This window comes from Phoxinus phoxinus (genome assembly GCF_949152265.1).
Source record: "Phoxinus phoxinus genome assembly, chromosome: 10".
Classification (NCBI taxonomy): domain Eukaryota; kingdom Metazoa; phylum Chordata; class Actinopteri; order Cypriniformes; family Leuciscidae; genus Phoxinus; species Phoxinus phoxinus.
Window position 1 is genome coordinate 1,067,501 of NC_136885.1, and position 15,108 is coordinate 1,082,608.

A 15,108-nucleotide genomic window follows, 5' to 3' on the forward strand; every position below is an offset into this window, starting at 1 on the left:
TGTGTGTGTGTGAGAGTACATTTATTGTGTACCATTATTTTGGATTAGATTGCGTCATTTTCAGTCACTTACACACACACACACACACACACACACACACACACACACACACACACACACACACACACACACACACACACACACACACACACACAATCCCTCAAACATGTAATTTTGCATCAAATAGCATGCAAGTGTCAGAAATCACTACATTCAGTTAAGTATATTCTTGTAAAGTACATTATTTCCTTGATAAGAACTCTTTATGCTAAAGCACACTTCTTTTTCACAAGGAACTAGTACTAATACCATTATCACATAATTTGCCAGTCCTGTCCTGTTTGCCATCATCTGATAAACTAACAATGTGGAATTATAATATGCATACAAATATGCACAATACAACTCAAAATGTTGGGTAGAATGGACCATTTTAATCATGTGGAGCTGTGTTTTATGGATACTTGTCAGTACTGGATACTGAAATATATGTATAATGATAGCCAACATTTCCCTTCTCTTGTCTGCAGTATTGGATTGATTTTTTTTATGCTCTGAATCCTCCTTATCCATAAACTATTATCTCAGTTGTTGGCATTAGAACATCTTTCTTGTGCCTATAATGCATACAATTGATGTCTAGGTAGAAAATTCTCTAGATATCAGAACAAATGGTTACACTTTATTCCACCAGTCCACCTCAGTCTAAAGAGAACTACGAGTATATCATATCATGTACATTGTTATATTATTTGTTTTGAATAATTACGCAAACAATGTCTCTTGTCTTTTTTACCAGATTCATCTAAAGAATCGTCCAAAGAGAAGAAGGAGAAAGACTCTGGGAAAGAAAGCAAGAAAGACTCTGGGAAAGATTCCACGAAAGAAAGCAAGAAAGACTCTGGGAAAGAGAAGGAGTCTAAGGTGTCTTCAAAAGAGTCCAAAAGAGAGCCGAAGGATCCCGCAAAAGAGTCCTCGAAGGACAAGGAGTCGGCCCGAGAGAAAGACCCATCCAAGGAGTCTGGGAAGGAGAAGACGAAGGTGTCCCGGAAGTCCTCGGTGAAGGTCAAAGAGAAGAAGTCGGAGGCAGGAGACGCTGAGTGATCGGAAGTTAATCCTCATCCCGACGCTTGTGCTGTAATTCTAGAGTTGATGGAATAGTGGCAGCAGTGTGTGTGTGTGTGTGTGTGTGTGTGTGTGTGTGTGTGTGTGTGTGTGTGTGTGTGTGTGTGTGTGTGTGTGTGTGTGTGTGTGTGTGTGTGTGTGTGTGTCTGTGTGTGTGTGTGTGTGTGTGTGTGTGTAGAATACCCTCGTCCTCCACCAGCACTACTTTAACTGTGATAATCTCAACTCTACTGGCTTCTTACATTCCTGATTTTGAATTGAGGGAGAAAACCAGATGCAGAATTTGATTAAAGTTGAATAAAATTCAAATGGATGTGTAGTTTTTAATTATACGTTTAATTTCTCAGGATAAAATACTCACATGCATGTTATCAGATATACATTTAATACCATTGTCATTTTATGGAACATATCAGACTAATGAAAACTAATGAAATTTCTGTTAGAACTCTGGTGCGATTACTCTGTTAGTGCGGTTCATGTATGCATCTGAAACAAACAAGTGGACCGAGATCCTGAAAAGATGCTCTCAATCCACTTCCAAATGAACTCTGGTGCAGTTCTACTGAACAGAACACGGACCAAAGACATCTAAACCAACCCTAAACAGGACGTAATGTCACGAGATGAGACTCTAAACAGGACGTGATGTCACGAGATGAGACCCAAAACGCCTCGGTTACGACTCTAACCTCGGTTCCCTTGCATCGAGATTGACGCTATGGGAACGCTTGCGTGATGACGTCTTGAAGCACAAGTGAAATCAGTCTAATGGTGTGGCGGAACGTCAGAGGCGGGTGATGTCACGAACCAGGAAGCTATAAAGCCTGCTCGAAAACAGAGAGCGCCAGCTTCGTAAAAGTCTGAACTAGTCCCTGACAGGCATGAGACCCTGGTGTAGAGTCCAAGTCCAAAAAGTAAAACCTGACTAATGTGGGCGGTGAGGACCACCCTGCCGCATCACAAACATCTTGGAGGGCAACTCCTGATATAAGAGCCTTGGAGGCCGCCATACTCCTAGTAGAGTGGGAGCGAACAGCCATAGGTGAAGGCCGTCCGGCGACTCATAAGCAAGGGAGATAGCCTCGACCACCCACTTGCTCATTCTTTGCTTAGATGCAGGGGACCCTTTGTTAGGGGGCCCGAAACATAAGAACAGCTGTTCAGATTTACGCCACAGGGCAGCTCTGTGGACATAAGCATCTAGCGCCCGAACTGGGCAAAGCAGATTATTCTTTTCCTGCCCAGTTGGGTCTAACTGACAGTCACTACACCATGAAGTGAAAACTCTCCACTTCAATGCATTGGGTTTCCTTGTGGAGGGAGCTCAGGAATGTAGAATGGTCTCTACAACCTCAGTTGAGAGATTCGTCCCTATGAGCTGGGCCCCCTCAGAGGCCAAGCCCACAGGTTCCACAGTTCTGGACGGGGGTGAAATATCGAGCCCCCTGCTTGGGACAGAAGGTCCCTCCTGACGGTTAGCTCCAGTGGAGGCCCGTCGAGGAGAAACACTAGATCGGGGAACCATACTCTGCCCGGCCTACTATAAGAAGTAGGCGAGCCTGGTCCCTGCGAACTCTCTCCAGAACTCTCGGGAGCCGAGCGATTGGGGGAAAAGCTGCAACCGTAGCCTCGGCCACGTCTGTACCAAAGCATCCAGTCCGAGAGGAGTTGGATGCGTGAGGGAGAACCAAAGTGGACAGTGAGTCGTATCTCGAGACGCAAACTGATCCACTTGTGCCTGGCCGAACACCCTCCATATCTGCTCCACCACCTCGGGGTGGAGCCTCAGCCCCTGTCTCGACAGATGTCTGCTCCTATGTTCTGCGCCCCCAGTGAGTGACAGCAGCTTCCCCTGGGACCACAGGAGGATTTGGCGCGCCAATTTGTAGAGTGGACGCGAGCGCATGTGTTGTCTGTGTGGACAAGCACATGGTGGCCCCTGAGATCTGTGAGGAAATTCTTTAGAGCAAGAAATACCGCCAACATCTCCAGACGGTTGATGTGCTATGAGAGATGATGGCCCCTCCACAGACCCTGAGTTGAGCGCCCTTCTAGGATCGCTCCCCAGTCCGTGAGAGAGGCATCTGTCGTTAGCATCTTGCGACGAAAAGAAGCTCCCAGCACGGGACCCTGGGACAGGAACCAAGGTTTCTTCCACATAACCAGGGCACGTACGCACCGCCGCATAACCCTGATCATGCGAAAGAGGATGCCCCTCGGGGTAAACCCTTTGGTCCTGAGCCACCACTGCAGGGGTCTCATGTACAACAGTCCAAAACAGTCCATGTACAACTATCTCGCTTCTGAAGTTTGGGCCCCGGAGACATGAGAGCGACGGGGGAAGAGCTGCCTCCTGGACCCTCTGAACGACTGAATTTACAGCGTGGCCTCTTCCACTTTTGGCATCTCCCCGTAGCCGTGCTCTTCATAGTTAGATATAGAGGAGTAGTTTGACGTTTATGCACTGTATACTCTATATGAAACCGGTTTCTCCCACGATCTCCACTCCTCAGTGCGGAGATAGGGGATAAACGGTAGGCCCCCGGCGCTGAGGTTGTGATCGTGAAGGCAGAAAACGTTCGTCCAGCTTGCTTTTAGAAGGTCCTGTTTATTAGCTGGCCAGTCAATGCTCAGTCTATCAACCACTCTTGTCACAACCTCAACCAGCTCTTCGAATGCATGAGAATGAGGTGGCGAGTCCTCAGTATCTCTTGCATCGACACTGACAGCGTTCAGTTCCTCAGAACTAGATAGTTGCAGTGTCGTTGCCTCCACCAGGGCGGAAGGAACCGCAACGCATGCTTTCAAACCCTGAGAGAAGGCACTGGATCCATCAGGTGAAGGCAGAGATAAGGCTGGGCCCGTCTCTAACCCTGCTGATAAATCCATTATATATATATATGAGATATAAAAACAAAACAGCACTCTTTGTGAAACTGTCCCTGTCATATTTGGTGTTAAGACACTTAAAGGGTTAGTTCACCCAAAAATGAAAATAATGTCATTAATGACTCACCCTCATGTCGTTCTAAGCCCGTAAGACCTCCGTTCATCTTCGGAACACAGTTTAAGATATTTTAGATTTAGTCCGAGAGCTTTCTGTCCCTCCATTGAAGCTGTATATACAGTATACTGTCCATGTCCATAAAGGTAATATAAACATCATCACAGTAGTCCATGTGACATCAGTGGGTTAGTTAGAAGTTTTTGAAGCATCGAAAATACTTTTTGGTCCAAAAATAACACAAAATAAGACTTTATTCCGCATTGTATTCTCTCCCGGGTCTGTTGTCAATCCTTCACAGTTACGCTGATGGCGTAAGACGCTGATGACGTGTTATCTGGTGCGCCCGAGCTTCATTTATAGACTGAGGGAGACGCACGCTGTAAAAGTGTCTCATCCGCGACATGCACATTTACACACCATTAAAAAAATGATATCCCCGCAAACAATGTAGAATAGCTTGAATATAGCGTGCGTCTCCCTCAGACTGTAAACGAAGCTCGGGCGCACCAGATAACACGTCATCAGCGTCTTACGTCAGCAGCGTCACTGCGGAGTCCTGAACGCAGATTCACAACAGACCCGGGAGAGAATACAATGCGGAATAAAGTCTTATTTTGTGTTATTTTTGGACCAAAAAGTATTTTCGATGCTTCAAAAACTTCTAACTAACCCACTGATGTCACATGGACTACTTTGATGATGTTTTTATTACCTTTATGGACATGGACAGTATACTGTATATACAGCTTCAATGGAGGGACAGAATGCTCTCGGACTAAATCTAAAATATCTTAAACTGTGTTCCGAAGATGAACGGAGGTCTTACGGGCTTAGAACGACATGAGGGTGAGTCATTAATGACATTATTTTCATTTTTGGGTGAACTAACCCTTTAACACTGGCGCTCTTTTCGAGCAGGCTTTATAGCTTCCTGGTTCGTGACATCACCCGCCTCTGACGGTCCGCCACACCATTGGACTGATTTCACATGTGCTTCAAGATGTCATCAAGCAAAGCGTCAATCTTGACTTAACGCTCGTTCCCTCTTCAGGGAACAGGATGTGATGTCACGAGATGAGACCCAAAACAGGACAGAATTATAAACACACACACACACACACACACACACACACACACACACACACACACACACACTATCTCTCTCTCTCTCTCTCTCTCTCTCTCACACACACACACACACACACACACACAAACACACACTATCTCTCTCTCTCTCTCACACACACACACACACACAAACACTATCTCTCTCTCTGTCTCTCTCTCTATTTAAACCTGAAACATTTCCTAAGAAAAAATCAGTTACACTGTCAGAACAGCGAGCACAATCTCACTGAATAATACAGCGCATGAATATTAAAATTTACAAACTCTCCCATGTGTGTGTGTGCGTGTGTGTGTGTGTGTGTGTGTGTGTGTCTGGACCAAGATTACATGTATAATGGATTTTTTTGTGGTTTTACATGCATCGTGTCTGTATTATGTTGCCTCATTTGCGCAACCTGATCTGGCCATTTATCTAGATAATAGTGTGTTTCCCTCCACACAACATCATCAGCTCCTCACAGCGCGGATCTGTGCGCTATTAGTGGAGAGAAGTGAGTCATATTTCCACATCTATACATACTGAATGTAAATCACACTAGTCAAGTCTCCTTTATTTACACAGCGCTTTTTACAATACAGAGTTTAAAGCAGCTTTACAGGAAGATAATGCAACAATAGATTGTTTCTGCAGATCTCAACAGACTAGAGCAGTGATCCCCACCCGGGGTCTTTAAAAGAGTCCGTTTAGCTACTTTAAACCTGTACAACTTGACTATAAAATGTATATTTTTGTTTAAAACTCGTCATATGAATCATGAATGATAGCCAGTTAGGGAAGCTTCACACTGACTGCACTTCACTGATAGAAAGTGACTAGACTAGATTAGTTAGGCTAGTTTCTGGCGACACAAGCAACAGCAACTATGTGACGCAACAAAGTTTAGCAGAGATCTACTTCATGCAAATTAGCACAGGAGTGATATGGAAACTAACCAATGGGAGAGCAGAAAGTCATCCTCTGTATGCTGCATATATTATAGTGGGAGAAAAGAGTTGTATGTCTGAGGGCTTTTCCCAATTATTAGAAAGATTGGACTGTATGTGTGTATTATGATGGGACTGAATTTTCGTCTGTACGTATACCAGTGTGTGTCAAAATAAAATGATAGTTTGGGTTTAACAAGTAACTTTTGCTCTGATGCCATTCTAACCCATGAAAGTATCCACATCGAGACACCGGAGAGCAAGACTGCCGACTGGAAGGCGAAGACCAGTACGATTGGTTTCCCAGTTGAGTGAACAATGTTATGAATGTTCAACATGAAAATTTGGTTAAATTTCATGCGATTTGTCTCTTAATTAAGAGCAAAATGCAGATTTACGCCGTGACAGTAGGTGGCGCTTATCCACCGTATTTTTCAGTGAAAGTGCGAGACTTACGGTTCTTTAGCAATATAGGCAAATAAGCAGAAGAATTACGAAGAGCAGTAAATGGTCAAACTATCTGCATTACAAACCAGTGTGTTTATAAATATGACAATCCATGACACCGATGGACCCGATCACGTTCCCACACTGAACACTGCACTGGTGTGAACAGGCCTTTACTCGCAAATGATCATTTCATTGAGTTTTGCCATCGCAGTGGACAGATTACTTTCCCCAAGTAACTAAAGTAACTCATTACTTTTACATTTACAACAATATATGTGTTTCTTTTTCAGATAAGTAACTCTAGTGACTGTGTTTTGAATGTGAGCATTTACTCTCACTGGCACAAAAACAGATTCAGTATTCCTCAAAATGAAGAAACAACCCGGTAATTCAGAATATTACAAGAACCTGCAATAATTAAATGTGTTAAATTACACAAATATATCTAATAGACTTTAGATAAACATCATATTTGTATTTCATTGTGTTCTTTTATTGCTAAAGTAAGTGGTCCAGAGCAGCACATCTGAAAGGTTAGTTTGAGCGGCGCCCTCTACAGTACAGGAGGAATATGCATTTCCTTCAGCCTGAGGATTATTCATTTCACTTTTGGTGTGAAAGGCCAAAAATATAACCTTTTTTGTTGTTATTAAAAAACAAACAAGCAAGCCCAGGTGAGACAAAGTATATTAAAAGTAATGTAACGCATTACTTATCATAAAAAGTAACTAAGTAACGCAATTAGTTACTTTTTTGGAAGTAATGCAATATTGTAACGCACCACTGCATACTACTGTTGATTATTAAACCAATTAAAAGTGACTATTATAAGTGGATCTGCATAAGAAGATTGGTCTAACCCGCTGTAGTTTCTCGGGCTTGGCAAAGGAATTGCATTTGTCACTTTCCAAGACGGTAAGATCCCGGTAACAATGCTCTCTGGCGCTATCTGGCGACTAATATTACAGGAATAAAGTCTTTCTCGGAGAGCTTGGGCTTCTCGGGACATATCATTCCCGAAGTGTGTGTGTTTAAGCCTCACATCTCAGGATTAATCTGCTCTTGATGCGCATGTCGATGCTGTGGGTTCCTGAGGACGCTTAGCACCTACTTTGGATAATCGTCGATGAATGAAGTCATTGTTATCCTGCGATTAGGAATTACATGCGAAAGGCTTGTTCCTATCCAGACTCGGTGTCTTTATGATAGGCTGAAATTCTTGTTTGGTGAGAAAGTCAGGAGTGTGTGTGAGAGCCCAGCTGAGATAGGGGCGGATCTCACTACACCTCACACACACACACACACACACACACACACACACACACACACACACACACACACACACACACACACACACACACACACACACACACACAGCAGATCGGCGCGATCAGGAGCCCTGTGAGTTTGTGTGTGTGTGTGTGTGTCACACGTGCGTTTAAATAGCGAGGGCGGATAATGTGCGCGCGCGCCGGAGGACTGGTGTTTAACCGCGGAGCGCGTCCGCGGGGACCCGCACACACACACACACACACACGCACACAGCTCGGACCACTCGGACCATGGCACTGACATCTCCTCCACACACACCTCTGGATATTACCTGCGTTCGGAACTCTCTGCGGAGTGTGTGAGCTGATAATGTCGAGCTGATGTGTGTGTGACGGTTTCGCGTCGGGATCGAGTCCCTCAGGACACTCATGTCTCTCTCTCTCTGGATCTTAACGACAGGCTCTGGATACTCTCTTTATTCTCGAGTTTTCTCTCTTTATTCTCGTGTTTTCTCTCTGGAGCGGATTTAGGATGCTGTGTGTGTTTTCTCCAGTAACACACAACCTGCTGCTCTGGTTCTTCATTCTCCAAACGCCTCATTCAACTGCGCCTTTAATCACCGGTGAGAACCACACACACACACACACACACACACACACACACACACACACACACACACTCGGAACGAGCTCTCGGAGGAATATTGAGATTCAAGTTTCATTTAAGATTAAGTTTCATTCAGATTTATATGGGAAATCTGATGGTTTTTGAGTTTTAAATCAGAATTTGATTTTGAGTAAGTGTTAGTAGTGTTTAGTTTTGAAAAATTAAAGGTTGGTGAAAAGAATGAGCTACATTATGCAATTATTAATTATTAATGACTATACAGTAGCCTAGTAAGTAGCTCCACTATACAAAATGCTGGGATTTGTTCAACCTATGTTTGTGTCAAATATGGACAAACCAAATATTAAACCTTTAAACCTTTAATTTAAACCAATGGTTTGTCCATATTTAACTCAAACATTTTCAGCATTTTTTTAGAGCTACTTACTACTGTACTACTCATTAATAATTGCATAATGTAATACGGAATTTAAATGTAAAAGGATTTTTAAAATCTGAATTTGATTTTGAATAAGTTAGGAGTGTTTAGTTTTTATTTTAAAACTTAAGGTAGTGAAAATAATTAAATTCACATTTATTTGTACAGCGCTTTTCACAATACACAAGCTTTACAGAAGCTCCACATTACAGTTTATGTTATCAGAGGAGTTATACATTTCAGAAATATTGATTTATTTATAAGTTTATGTGTATAGGGACAGTATAAAAAACCATGATCCCAGTCAAAGCTGGAAGATGTATTGCACATAGAGAGTATAGCGGAAGCTCATTTGCATCTCAGGTCCATAGAAAGGCTTTTCTAGACAAAAATAAAAATAAAATAAAAAACTACTACTCATAAAATAAAACCTACCTAAATTACAGATATTAGAATGGAGCTTTCAACTCTTAACATAATCCACATTACATTACACTTTTATATTCTAAAATTATTTAACTATGTGTGCAGTTCTGGTTTATTTTAAACCACCGCTTCACCTTCAATGTAAAGAACTTTATTTCAATGTAAAGTCATATGTACATTTACAAATCACAGTTATATAAAATGTCTCCATTTAAACTGTAATAACTGAAGGCAGAAACAATGAGCTCACTGAAGTAATGAATACTTGTTTGTTAACAAATGATTATGACATATTGAAAATCGTAGCATTGGTGCAATTTAGCTCTTAGATATTACATTACTGAATTATTAATGAGTATACAGCAGCTCCTCCAGATAACTGTTGCTATTTAGATTCATTCAGCAACATTAAATCATATTTTTGACTTGAATTAAACCAGGTAATTATTTAGGTTACCTTTTTTTTTTCATTTCTATGCATCAATAATCCGTTAAATACTGAGAAACACTGCAAGATAAAGTGATACATTTACATTTAGTCATTTAGCAGACGCTTTTATCCAAAGCGACTTACAACTGAGGACTACAGCAAGAGAGTCATCGTCAAGAGGCAGAAATAACGCAAGAAGTGCTCAGAATACTCAGTTCAGGCATTGCTCAGAGTAGCAGAAGCCAGACAAGGGAGGATTCTTCATGGAGATCACTGAAGGAGGAGAGCGGACGTGCTGAATAACTGTTGTGTTGTTCTTCTCGCAGGAACAGAGGCTAGCTGTGAGAACGAGGGAGAAGTCTTACACATCCCCAACATCACAGACAACCCCTGCATCTCCTGCGTGTGTCTGGTGAGGATTCACAATCATATCTGTTGGTTAGTCAGATGCTCGGCTGGGCAAATTACTGTTGCTTTAACTTAAAAAAAGTAAGTAGAGTCATTAAAAGTAAAATTTCGAGTTAATACAGTGAAAGAGTTTGCTTTAATCAACAGAAACTTCAAATATGATGTTATCGGAACAACATTAGTGAACCCAAGCTGATTTGGCAAAAGAAGAAAAAAAAAATTGTGATAAATCATTAAAAAATATATATATTGTGTCAACACAAGGATTATACGGAACAGAAGGATTGCACAAGACACAGAGATATCCATGATGTATTATACAACAAATTAGATTCTGACAGAATATAAACATATTTAAGGATTGTGTAGAATTAATCAATATCTAGTGATCTGTAATCATTCTGTTTATGAGAACAGTCTTCGATATCATAACGAAACAGTGAATTGTGCATAATCACATGCAAATAACCCTAAACCAGTCAAAGGTGTGTGTCTGCGTAAATCAGAAAATACTGGCAACAGACAGAAAAACTACACTGCAAAAAATACTTTCTTAATTAGTATTTTTGTTTTGTTTCCAGTCCAAATATCTTAAAATTATTAAATCAAGAAGCATTTACTAGAGAAGTAAAATGACATAAGAAATTCTATTTTGTTTTAAGATAAAAAGAAAGTAATTTAAGTTTTGCTTAAAACAAGCAAAATTATCTGCCAATGGGGTAAGAAAAAAAATCTGAATTCAAATGGAAACCAATAATTTTTTTCTTACCCCTTTGGCAGATACTTTTGCTTGTTTTAAGCAAAAATTACTTAAATTACTTTCTTTTTATCTTAAAACAAAATAGAATTTCTTATGTCATTTTACTTCTCTAGTAAACGCTTCTTGGTTTAAGAATTCTTAGATATTTGGACTGGAAACAAAACAAAAATACTAATTAAGAAAGTATTTTTTGCAGTGTAATATTTCTTTTTTTTTTTTTTTTGTAAAAAAAAAAGTATAAAATGAGGCACATGATATATGAACAAACCGCTCTGTAAAAACCTTCTGAATGTAGATAGGAATGAAAGTGTGAAGTTAGGTGTGTGTAAAGCTGCGGATTTCTGGAGAGAAAAACTCATTTTGAGAAAAAGGCCTTTAAATAAATGTGAAGGACATATACAGCCACACACAGATGAGGTGCTGTGAAAGATTCACTTAAACGTGTGTGTTGGATGTTTTCTTTTCGCCCGTCAGAAATGCCTGTAGTGTCTCGCTTTAACTGTGTAGTGACACTGTAACTGTCCCAAGGACACTGTAAAATAAAGTATATCTGAATGTGTGTGTGGTTAAATTTGCAGTGCGGATTTTGTACGCTGTGAAAATGAATATGATCAATAAGTTGTGACACTGCACTACTTGAACTCGTCAAAGTAATTGAAGGAACTTTAGCTTCTTTTTAGATTCAACTACATTTTTTAAGTTCATTTGATATAAAAAAAGTTGAGCCGACAGCAGCTGAGCCTGAGTTTTAAGTTGAAATAAGTGATAGCTGTAAATGTGAGTGAAAGACATGAGTGATGATGAAGTGTAATAACTGTACAGAAGCAGATTTATCCACGTCTGGTCACAGAACTCACGCGTGGACGTTTAACATCTGCGATCGCACACAGTGATCGAGTGTGTGTACCGTGGAGCATCTGAGAGTCTGTCTCAGGGTTAGCGCGTGAGAACTGATACGACGGCTTGACGAAGGTCTCGTATTGATTCTGCTGATGAACTGATCAATACAGGACGTCTTATCTCTGATGATGATGATGCGCTGATGTTCATGCGTGTGCTGATGGGATGTCACGATGTGATTGAGTCAAGCGGATCTGTCACATGTCCTGTGTGTGTGAGATTGTGAATGACCGCGTCCGGTTCTGATGAGGGTTGCTGATGTGTTCTCTGGACAGAAGCAGAAGGCGGACTGTAAGCAGGAGAAGTGTCCGCTGCTGGATGAAGACTGTGCGCTGGTGGTCAAGCAGACGGGAGCCTGCTGTGAACGATGCAAAGGTCTGAAATACTACTAATATCTTATTATTATTTATTGCATCTGGGCTAACAGACGTGAGCTCTGCACTTCTGCATACAGTCAAACCTACAATTACTCAGACATCTTCAACATCTCTCACATTATCAGTTTATTCTCTATAGTTCAGAAAACAGTGATAAAATATGAGCAGGACTCAGTTGATATCTGACAGGTTTTGTCCGTACTTCTGTTAGACTGTCACACACACACACACACACACACACACACACACACACACACACACACACACACACACACACACACACACACACACACACACACACACACACACACACACACACACACACACATACACACACACACACACACACACACACACACACACACACACACACACACACTTCTGTTAGACTCTCTCTCACACACACACACACACACACACACACACACTCACACATACACACACACACACACACACACACACACACACACACTCACTCACACATACACACACACACACACACACACACACACACTCACTCACACATACACACACACACACACACACACACACTTCTGTTAGACTCTCTCTCACACACACACACACACACACACACACACACACACACACTCACACATACACACACACACACACACACACACACACACACACACACTTCTGTTAGACTCTCTCACACACACACACACACACACACACACACACACTCACACTCACACATACACACACACACACACACACACACACACACTTCTGTTAGACTCTCTCACACACACACACACACACACACACACACACACACACACTTCTGTTAGACTCTCTCACACACACACACACATACACACACACACACACACACACACACACACACACACACACTTCTGTTAGACTCTCTCACACACACACACACACACACACACACACACACACACACACTCACACTCACACATACACACACACACACACACACACACACACACACACACACACACACACACACACACACACACACACACACACATGAATTATGTTGAATATCTGTCAGCTGGTAAATTTAACTACACAATTAGATAATTCCAGTTTAGCTCAACCAGTGACCAAGCAATGCTTCGTTGTGTTCAGTGTGTGTGTGAAAAGAGCATTAGCAGTTACAGACACACACTTCAGCAGAACATGACCAGCTCAAAGTGTCCATCATTTCTGCTCTCAGATGTGTATAAATGTCACTGGTAGTCGCTGTGTGGAGAATATCTGGGTATAATATCTCAGTTTACTGTATTCTGCTCTCCTCACTCACAGAGATGAACTATAGTCCTGATCACACTAGCAGAAACACATCAGAGATGATATCTGGTGTCTGGGTAGTGTTTGGTTTGACTGTAGTTTTGCTGTTGGATTTGTGAGTTTAGCATCACTGCCACCTTGTGGTCGACAGACGCCATTACAGCGGAGGACTGTCTTCTCTCTTTCTGTCCTGGATGTTTTATTTGAGCTGCTGGGACTTGATGTTGTCTATGAGGAATAGAGGATAAGCATTGAGTCAGTTTCCCGCGGGATCACACTCCCTCAGCCGGACCGAGTGGCAGAAGAGCTGCTGAGTGACTGGATTTAATAGAAGAAACTGAGAAAACAACAGTAAACCAAACGATATAGTGTTCTTTACAACTCAAGGAACATCCAGTGATCATGGATATTGACATGCAGCAGGAATCGTGTTTCCTGACATTTATATGAGCCGGATTTCAACACCTGGGAAATACATAAAGCAAATTTGTCTGTGAACGCTTTATTTAAATACAATATAGATCTAAATCCATGTGATCGCTTATATCAATGATATATATATCATCATATCGTCCAGCCTTAAAACTTGTGTAGTTTTTTGTCAGTGTTTATTAAAAAACATACAATTATGCAGAATATACAATGGTAAATATTTAATTGATGAGTTGTAAATACAATATAACAATACAATATATAGGGTATGACTTTACCCCTCAATTCAGCATATTGACACTGATAACTGATAACCTTCCACTGCCTGGATCCAGTTGTTTCTGTGAATTACAGCAATCCATTTGTTTCTCTGTTCTGTAGCTTTAGCAGTCTGTAAAAATATACCTCAGATTTCCTGTCAAATGTAGTTGTTCAGTCAATCTCAAAGCTCATTCCTGTTTTAGATGTTTTTAGTGTGTTTTTCGCGACTGAAAACTAGTGCTGTCACTCACTCTCTCTGCCGCTCAGTGTTTCTGCCACTCAGTGTTTCTGCCCCTCAGTGTTTCTGCCCCTCAGTGTCTCTGCCCCTCAGTGTTTCTGCCCCTCAGTGTCTCTGCCCCTCAGTGTTTCTGCCCCTCAGTGTTTCTGCCCCTCAGTGTCTCTGCCCCTCAGTGTTTCTGCCGCTCAGTGTTTCTGCCCCTCAGTGTTTCTGCCCCTCAGTGTCTCTGCCTCTCAGTGTTTCTGCCGCTCAGTGTTTCTGCCGCTCAGTGTCTCTGCCGCTCAGTGTTTCTGCCGCTCAGTGTTTCTGCCCCTCAGTGTTTCTGCCGCTCAGTGTCTCTGCCCCTCAGTGTCTCTGCCCCTCAGTGTCTCTGCCGCTCAGTGTCTCTGCCCCTCAGTGTTTCTGCCGCTCAGTGTTTCTGCCCCTCAGTGTTTCTGCCCCTCAGTGTTTCTGCCCCTCAGTGTCTCTGCCCCTCAGTGTCTCTGCCCCTCAGTGTTTCTGCCGCTCAGTGTTTCTGCCGCTCAGTGTCTCTGCCGCTCAGTGTCTCTGTCCCTCAGTGTTTCTGCCGCTCAGTGTTTCTGCCCCTCAGTGTTTCTGCCCCTCAGTGTTTCTGCCCCTCAGTGTTTCTGCCCCTCAGTGTC

The 15,108-nt window shown here is 42.1% G+C and overlaps 2 protein-coding genes across 5 annotated transcripts in view; both read left to right on the top strand.

Moving 5' to 3' along the window:
* The window catches only part of bbs9 (Bardet-Biedl syndrome 9), a 165,918-nt gene extending 164,110 nt beyond the window's left edge, over window positions 1-1,808 (top strand). For all 4 annotated transcript variants that reach the window (XM_079627083.1, XM_079627084.1, XM_079627082.1 and 1 more), the window contains one exon: window positions 800-1,808. In XM_079627083.1, the coding sequence (XP_079483209.1) occupies window positions 800-1,104 (305 nt within the window). In that variant the 3' untranslated portion in view covers window positions 1,105-1,808. The remainder of the gene's footprint in view (window positions 1-799) is intronic.
* Window positions 1,809-7,974: 6,166 nt separating this feature from the next.
* Window positions 7,975-15,108, top strand: part of bmper (BMP binding endothelial regulator) — a 35,138-nt gene continuing 28,004 nt past the window's right edge. Inside the window, exons 1-3 of the mRNA XM_079625722.1 lie at window positions 7,975-8,531; window positions 10,137-10,222; window positions 12,154-12,253. Of these exons, the coding sequence (XP_079481848.1) occupies window positions 8,441-8,531; window positions 10,137-10,222; window positions 12,154-12,253 (277 nt within the window). The 5' untranslated portion in view covers window positions 7,975-8,440. The remainder of the gene's footprint in view (window positions 8,532-10,136; window positions 10,223-12,153; window positions 12,254-15,108) is intronic.